General features: G+C 39.0%; 1 protein-coding gene across 2 annotated transcripts in view; it reads right to left on the bottom strand.

Annotated features, from left to right (window-relative positions):
• The window catches only part of LDB3 (LIM domain binding 3), a 200,262-nt gene that overhangs the window by 103,178 nt on the left and 87,803 nt on the right, over nt 1–9,281 (bottom strand). For both annotated transcript variants that reach the window (XM_043518915.1, XM_043518916.1), the window contains exon 4: nt 3,520–3,595. In XM_043518915.1, the coding sequence (XP_043374850.1) occupies nt 3,520–3,595 (76 nt within the window). The remainder of the gene's footprint in view (nt 1–3,519; nt 3,596–9,281) is intronic.

Here is a 9,281-nt window from a genome sequence, read left to right on the forward strand (position 1 = left end):
TACAGATTAGCTGAAGAAAATGAGGAGACAATGGGCTTCACTGGGGATGTGGGAACATTCCTATCAAACTGAAAAAAACTGTTGAGTGGGTCTTTCAATAGGCGGAAGTTGCACCTAATATGAGTTCTTATACTAAAATATAATCAGCTGCTGACAGAAGTTGAAAAGAAATACATGCTTGCAAATTAGCAGAAGTTACAATTGGGTCAGCAGAAATAACGTGTATGGTTTATATCAGCCACTGAACTTGTTTGCGCATGCAAGAGTTCTTAGCTTCATGCATTATCCCTGACCCAGAAAGACTACCCCTACAGGTGAGAGAACAGCTTGGCAATGATGGTTTTATAATGTAGCCACTTGCTCTCTGGGAGCTGAAATGCAATTAGACTAATTTCATATGGGCCACTGCAGTAGCCATCAGATTCTAACTCTACCCACCACAACTGCAGCTAGAGACCTATCTCTGTGTCCCATTGACAGTCCCCTAAACCAGCCAGTCCCCCAGTGCTAAGGCTATTCTAAGACGGTTTTTAAAAAGTAACAAACTTTATTTTAAACAAAAGTTTATTTTAAACAATATATTTACTGCAACATACCTTACCTCAACATACATGAAATCCTAGTTTACATCAGTAAGATTTTTTAATACCATATTTGAGATCTCTGCTTTAGTGATTCAAGACATTCATGCTCCCACCATAATTCCCTCCCAATACATGCTTAAAGAGGACTCATTTCAGCTACTGAACTCATTGACAATTTCCCTCTACATGAACCACACGTGATCTGGCATGCATCTACTGCAGTCCTCCTAGCCCAACATGAGAGAGACTGAACTCCCTCACAACCTCTGGATATACATCTGACCCCCAGTCGCCTTGCTCTAAGACATGCATCATCATTCCCATCCCAACTGTCCAAGTCTCCCAGAATCCCTGAACAAGCACCCTAAGCTGACCTCCAACTGCCAGTTTCTTTCCAGTATCACCTTGGACAAATACCATGACCCACCTCTGAGGTGTAAAACTCTCTCAGTCCTGCCAGAAATACTTCCCCAGCAACATTTCCACTCCTAGCTGCCACTAACCATACACCATACTCCCAGACAAGAGATCTAGCCAACTTGACCCACAGCTCTGAGAAATCTCCTAGCACACTTGGAAATGGGATAGGACCCACATCCCAGCTCTTTGAAAAACCCCTAGCAAACATCAGAAATAATTCTACATCCAACCTACTCCCTTACCTATAGAATGTTCAGTTTTAAGGTGACATGTACCTAGAAACTAAATGTCTATGCTTTGGCAATCTCAGACCATTAACTCCCATAACACTCTGAAGGGCTAAAACAGAAAATACAAGTTGAGCTGACTCTTCAGCAACTATATTAAAAATATCTTTCTGACATTTTTTAAACCAACAATATTTTAAAGAATTGATAATATGTATTTAACCTTTCCCTTCCCCCTTCTTACATATTTACCAGATAGAAACACCTTTGGTAAGATAAGTGACTACTTAGGAGGTTTTTAAATTGACATTTGCCAGACATGGAGTATAGTTAATTACTGAGTTATCAAAATGTGATCTCTTGAAACTATGGCTTGCCCATGAATGAGCAAGCTCTGGAGCTGTGCAGGTCTGTCATATCCATGCAGATGCTCCTGGGAGTCAGTGCGTCACGTAGAAGCCTTGGAGAAGGTCCAGTATATGAAGAGATGAACAGTCACTCAGGCTGCTTTGGAGGCTAAAAATTCTCTGACAATTTCCTTTCAGGGAAATACAGAACAAAACACTCCCTACTGGGCTGGCAAAGTGGGAGACAGTTCTAAACAAAAGAATGGAACGTTCTTCTTTTCCATGAGAATTCATAGTGATATTCCGTATTTCCCATCCAATAACCTTCTGTCCCACAAAATAACATTCTCAACTGGTGAGCCCCATAATATTCTAGTATGAGAAGGGGCAGACATTTCTATCATCTCTCTGGATGAAGCAAATAGACATACACTTTGACGCCTCTTCCTTTCCCTCAGTGCCCTCTGTACTCTTCAGAAAAAAATATATAAAGGGGAACAACTCCCTGCAGGATACATTTTAATATTTCTTCTTGCCCTGCCCAAATACCCATAAGGCACTTGAGTGACATAATATTTTTTTTGACTTGACTCAAAAATGGCCGAGCAGGTTCCTTTCAAATTTTCACAAAATTAATAAATAAATAAAAGCCATTTTGCCCCAAGCGGATATCTTGTATGTTAGTTTCAACATGTCAGCAGCTGCTGCAGTGAAAACTCAAATCTCCTGAGCTCAGAATTTGGAATGCACAGTATTTATAAGAAATGTTTGAAGTTGACATGTACACTCTGTTATTAATTTGGGATCTGAAATGGTTTGTCTTGTTTTTTATTTTATGTCATTGGGTGTTTATGCGTGAAATTAGTCCTCACAGTGTAGGTAGGATTGACAATAGGGACTGCACTTCCTGTTTATCCAATCAATAGGAATACAGCCTGGGCAATGGTAGTCCAAATTTCCTCCACACTGCTCTGCCAATGCACTACATAGAATCATAGAAGTGTAGGACTTGGAAGGGACCTCAATAGGTCATCTAGTTCAGTGCCCTGCACTCAAGGCAGGACTAAATAATAACGACCATTCCTGACAGGTGTTTGTCTAATCCGTTCTTAAAAACCTCCAGTGATGGAGATTCCACAACTTTGCTAGGCAATTTGTTCCAGTGCTTAACCACCCTGACAGTTAGAAAGTTTTTCTAATGTCCAATTTAAACCTCCCTTGCCACAATTTAAGCCCATTGCTTCTTGTCCTATCCTCAGAGATTAACTAGAATAATTTTTCACTCTCCTCCTTGTAACAACCTTTTATGTACTTGAAAACTGTTATCATGTCCCCTCCCCATATCAGACCTGGAGGAATAACCTCTCATATCTAGGGATAGGAAGATACACAATTGCAGCCATTCATAGTCTCTGGCCACCCTACAGAGACTGCAGACACAGTTGCTAACTAGACAGCGTATGCTAGTGGTGGTGATGGTTTTTGGACATCTATATCCTAGGAGATGGACTTAGGTCATGAAACCTGAGCATCCACTTTCCTCATCATTCACTGTTCATCTTTACATTAAGTTATCCTCTATTTTTTGGTGTGACGTTTATTAACTGATCTTGCAAGAAGGCACAGCTACCAACAAAGCTTATAAAATGCCCTAATGTCATCTAGTCTAGCCAAGTCAACACATTATCAGTTTTAGTCAATTTTTAGCTGAGCTGAGCCATATGCTAACGGGGTTTTTCCTCAAGTGCTTTGGGAAATGACACTATATTTTGGAAAGCTTTGATAGGCTTAGCTACCTATGCCTAGAAGAGAACATAACAAAAAAAAATCAGAAATGCTCCAGGTGCTCGGAGAGGATTAGACCGGATAACAATTTATGTTTATGTGATTTGTGTTAGAGTCAAATAACAAGAAGCACTAAAGAGATAATATGTTACATACCTTCTGATGGGGAATTACAGGCTTGGGAGAGTCAACTTTAGGTGTGGCTGTTGGAACTGGAGCTGGGCGTTTAGATCTGGGGATCAAAACATTCCAAAAAAAGATTAATAATCAGAACAACCTCACCTCCTATTTTTTTAGATCCTTTCAAACACCTTTTATATTGCACTGAAAAATTATCCTTTATCCAGAGTGAAAGCTATATGTAGAATCCAGCCTAGCCTCTTGTCAACCACCAACCTTCTGTCTCCATCAATAGGCAAGATCTTCCCTTCTGCTTTTAGGGTAGGATTGCCAATTTTGGTTAGATGTATTCCTGGACATAAAAATTGATCTTTAATGAAAGTTTAATTCCTGGAGACTCCAGGACAATGCTGGAGGGTTGGCAACCCTACTTCAGAGAGATCTTGGAAATCTGAATTAAACTTTTAATTTTTAGCAATGCTGACAGGCCAAAATCATAGGACACTTTTGTAAATTTTGACCTTCAGCATTATGTACATGAACAGATTTTTGTTACTGACAGTTTAAATTAATGTAGAGCTTCTCCATACAATGCACAGTCAACTCTTTGCCTGAGGATGTTGTGAAGGCCAAGACTATAACAAGTTTCAAAAAAGAACTAGAAAAATTCTTGGAGGATAGGTCCATCAATGACTATTAGCCAAGATAGGCAGGGATGATGTCCCTAGCCTCTGTTTGCCAGAAGCTGGGAATGGGCGACAGGGGATGGATCACTTGATGATTACCTGTTCTGTTCATTCCCTCTAAAGCACATGGCATTGGCCACTGTCAGAGGACAGGACACTGGGCTAGATGGACCATTGGTCTGACCCAGTATGGCTATTCTTATGCCATATTACAAATCCTCCTCTCTTCCTCAGAGAGAGACTGTGGGCTTCATTTTGGACAGTGCACAGTTCACACAAGAATCAAGGACCGCCACAAGCCACACCACCTTCTGCTCCATCTGCAAGACACACTTCTTTGACCTGCCTTCTCTAACATAAACACAGAGCATTGTACATTTAAAAACAAAGCCCTACCAAAATAAAACTCTGCACTGCACGCACGCACGCACACACACACACACTCTCTCTCTCTCTCTCTTTCTCCTCCTAAAGAGAGCATGGGAGAGAAAATGAACCACACTCAACGGATATTAATTATGCCACTTAATGAATTGCTGGAAGGTGTTCAGAAGCTATGTAGAAGGGGATGGTATAAGAACCTAGATAGGATAGAATAGAACAGCTCAGTGAAATCTTCTGCTCAATGAACAGTGGGTGGTCAAAGAATATAACAGAAAATACTGGAGTGTGCCAAAGGTAGAATAAAAAATAATACTGATAATACTGTACTGCCATTATATAGATCAGCATTATGTCCTCACGTGGAGTACTATGTGCTTCCTTGTCCACTGAGTATCTTATCTTGTGCACATGTGTGGACTATGAATATTTGTTTCAGACCCAGTGAGCAGTGCAAATATTTTATGTCAATTGCAAGATACAGCAAGCAGTCATAAACCACAAACATATCTTTTGAGGCTCCTCTGGAAAACATTTGTATTGTAGCAAAGGGATTCACTGATTAAACTGCACCATCACTTTCACCATTTATTCTCTTTTAGTTGCCAGCTTACCATAATGGATATCATTAACATGCTATATCATCTGTTCCACACATTACTGATATGCTTCATTTGTCATTCATAATGCTGCCCTGCTGAGGCTTTTCTTTCACATTAACTTTGCACAAGCTTTCAAAGACACCAGCACCACTATAAAATAAAAAAAGGCATCTAGATAACTCTGCACTCAAAAACTACAGCTCTGACATTTATCAAAGAACACAAAGACTTGCTGGATTTAGCATAGTTGGAGTTGGACAGGTGGATAAAAGAGGTGAAGTCCCTCAACGTAAATGAAAACTCATGCATTCATAGAGAGCCACTGTCCTTCAGAGAATGTTTTCTAAATTCAGAGGCACTTTCTTCCTCAAACCCTTCGCTGGATAGTCAAGTCCTAATAATTACCTTCATCATTTATTCTATTTTTTAAAGTGAATAAATTGCCATTGTACACTTGTGTTTTGAAGTTGTCGGGGAAATTATTGTTGACCTGACCCTATCCCATTTTGCGTCAAGATCTATGCACTATATGCAACATAGGCAAGAGCGGTAATGCAAGAGGCCTACAGGCCTGCATCCTGTAAGACTTAGCTTAAGCTCAGAGCATTTGCATATGCTGGGCTGTGGCATTTGACCCAGATAATGGACTAGGCCAACCTCTAGCTAGAAAAGAGCCAAAGCGCCTAAAGTCCCTAGCTGTCCATTATATGCACCCACCAACCCTGCAAAAGTCCCTTGACAAAATGCTACCACAAGCAAACCACAGATCTTGATAATAACAAAGTGTATCAGCACAGTGCTAATCATGAAACTGTTTTATTTTATCTCCTTATAAGGATTTTTAACAATGCTTGAGTTATTAAAAAAAATAAGGAAATGTATCACTTGGCTTGGATTTGAAAATCTATATAAGACTGGTATTATAGGGGCAGGACAGAGAGAGACTAGGGCGGCACCAGTGTGTGACCATCTCTATCTCCCTCTCCTGGCATGCTTGTATTCAATAAAAGACCTCAAGCTGTTTGAACAAAACAGATGGTGTGACTCGTTTTCCACAACAAAGTCTAAAGTCTACTCCATCAATGGCAACATTATTTTATTCTCAGTATTTCTTCTTACTTGTTCTATCACAGAATCACACAGAAAGAATGGGTCACATGTTTGCACGTTTTCACGTTTTCTCTCCATGAGATGTACTAAAAACATGAGTTCAGTAGCTCTGGATCATTTATCCTTTGCTTTCACTTCTGTCATCAGGTTCAAGTGGGGGCCACAGACAGATCATTGAGAGATCAGTGTAGAAGGTGAAAGACTAAGTTATATTTTTGAAAAAAATCTTTTAGGATTCCCAGATCAGTCAGGGTGATGTCATCTGCACAAGGAAGGATACAAGTTTTGGTTGGACGTGTTCCTGGAGGTTTCATCCCATGACATTAATCTTTAATTAAAGATTAATCTTTAATTATTGGAGAAATCCAGGACAATCATAGAGGGTTGACAACCCTATGCACAAGGCCCTCAAAAGGGATCTGGGCAGCACAGTTGGACAAGGTGGCCTCCACATCTCCTATGCATAATTCATCTTAAAACAAAATTCCTCCTCCCTTTCATTTATAAATCCTGAGATAAGAATCCCAGGTTTCCATTGCAACTACCATTGATGACATTGCAAACAACTAACAGAAAAGTGTAGGTATTGCTGGAAAAATGAATGCACTAAGAAATACTTGATGTGAAAGAACAACCTTAACAGGTTAACATAACAGATCTTGTCCATCTCTACTGTCAAATGACTCCTCCTTTGCTTTAGGTAAGTTTGGAGTCTGTTTCAACCAATGCAAGGTGAACATCTTGCACTTGAGGCTTATCTGGAAAGTGAGGGAGGAACTGAACTGAGAATATTTAAAACAATTTCTATATGTCTTATGGCTCCCCCTTTTCCACCTTTGCTTCTTCCAGGCCCTGCATTGCAGAAACAATTATTTCTTTATGAAGGGAGGTGAATGGGAATTTCCCGAGTAGCCCATTGGTGCCATCCTTACACAGGACTAAGGAGTAGAATGACATGAGGTGTTCTCTGCAATGACCATATGTGAACAGCGCTTTTAGTCCTTGCTGACTCACAGAATGAAATGCTGGCCTCAATAATCAAACATAAGTCTCTCATACTGTGATACAGAACAATAACCATAGTGCCACTCAATGCTTTCAAATATAAATGCATTTGTAATTTTAAAGTCTATACTTACATTCCATTAAATATTTTGGATCCTGGGGTATATTATTTGTTCATTACAGCTGTTCATGGGACAGAAGTTCAGTTTTCAAATTACTGTGAGATTTGGAAATCTGGCTTTGTTCCAAAATTGGAGTGAAAACCAAAAATTCTGAAATTCTCCATGAAGGAAAATCCCCCAAACAAACTGTTTCAGGTCAACTGAAAAGATTCATGTTAACAAAAACATTTTGTTTCATTTTAGACTTTGTTTGTTTGTTTTGTATTATAATTAAAGCTAGTTGAATAAGTTATTTTTTTAATTTGCTGGCAGTTGTGAAAAAACTATTGGTTTAGGCTGAACTGAATCTGAATGATTTATTTTTTTTAAATTTTCAGTGAATTGAAAAAGTCAACAAAACATCAATTTTGGGTCACATAAAATGTTTCATTCAACATGAGAGGTTTTGCTTCTGAGCATTTTTCAAGACTAGATTCCCAAAACAGCCAGAGAAAGAGCAAGAAGAGGTGGTTGACTTCCTTATAATCTTTAGCCCAACGGTTTGGACAGTCACCTGTAAGCTGGGAGACCTAAATTCAAATCCTTTCACCACATCCCAAGTGGGTCAAGGTTATAAGTGAGGTACCACCACTTGCTCTTGCTGCCATTTTGTGAATGGTGTCTTATCCCCTTGTAAATCTAACCCAAACAAGGATGGGGCTTTTTGGCTTAAACTACTCTGAAAATTTGTGTCAAATTCACAAACAGTTTTCCGTTGACAAACTGCCTTTTTGGCAAATTAACTTTTTGTCCAAACATTTTTTGTCCAGCTCTAATTAGAATACAAATTTAAAAAAAAATCTAAATTAAAAAGTATTTCAAAATGAAAAATCAAAACATGACATTGTTAGAATTCCTCCCCTCTCCCCCCCCCCCAGTTGTCTTACGAAACCAAATTCAGGTAAAATCAACTCAATTTCACAAAATGTTTTGATTTGGCTGGAATGGCATATTCCAGAATACGGTTCCACCAAAGTTTCCCTGACCAGCTTTATTGCTTAATGTGTTGCAAAGGAAGGAGGGAAATTTAAAAAATATTTGCAGTTTTTTGTTCATCTTTTGTCTAAAGTCTGTAACTGTGTGTGTAAATGTAAAGTCACACTCTTTTAACTGAGAACCACAAACCGCTGGGGTAAAGTTTAGTGCACTGGATGTCAGCTGCTGCAGCTCAGCTACTAAACAGTATTAAATATTCACCTTCTTCAAGACAATGGTAAAATCCATACTTTTATGAATAAAGGACTCCATAGGAACCAAATGTATTAACAAAAACTACCACATAAGAACAAGTTGCAAGATAGGGCTATAATATGTCCGTTTAATGTGTGTCCTTTGTAAGGGGAGCAAGATACTGTATATGCAGAGTGATGACAATCTAATAGCGAGTAGCTCTTTTCCATTACTATGTACCATGATCCCTGCTGACCTTTAAAAGGAAATGGTCCTTGTATATTTCATAATTTTGACAATCAATGTTTGCATTGCTTTTTCTTTGTTAACCTTTTGGAAGGCTGAAATTGAAATGGGTTTTCTTACAGAAGGCTTTTTCTTTGACTCCATTGTGTGAGCACTATCTTATAGAGTGTTGGGGAATCTTTCAGCATAAGTAGGAGGTATTTGTTATAACTTACATTTCCTTAGTGCTTGATTAAGAAGATAGGCACTATAGAAATACTTCAGCTTAGAAAGCACTTTACAAACCACTCATACCACATCACTGAAATGCAACCACTGGCAGGCTGCAAAACAGTGGAGGGAGCAGAATTGGACTTCTGACATTCTTTGCTTTGAAACAAACATATCAATGGCTTTATTTGTGAAAAAACAAGAGCAAGAAGAGGGACAGGTCAAAT

The sequence above is a fragment of the Dermochelys coriacea genome, chromosome 7 (assembly GCF_009764565.3).
Source record: "Dermochelys coriacea isolate rDerCor1 chromosome 7, rDerCor1.pri.v4, whole genome shotgun sequence".
NCBI classification, from domain to species: domain Eukaryota; kingdom Metazoa; phylum Chordata; order Testudines; family Dermochelyidae; genus Dermochelys; species Dermochelys coriacea.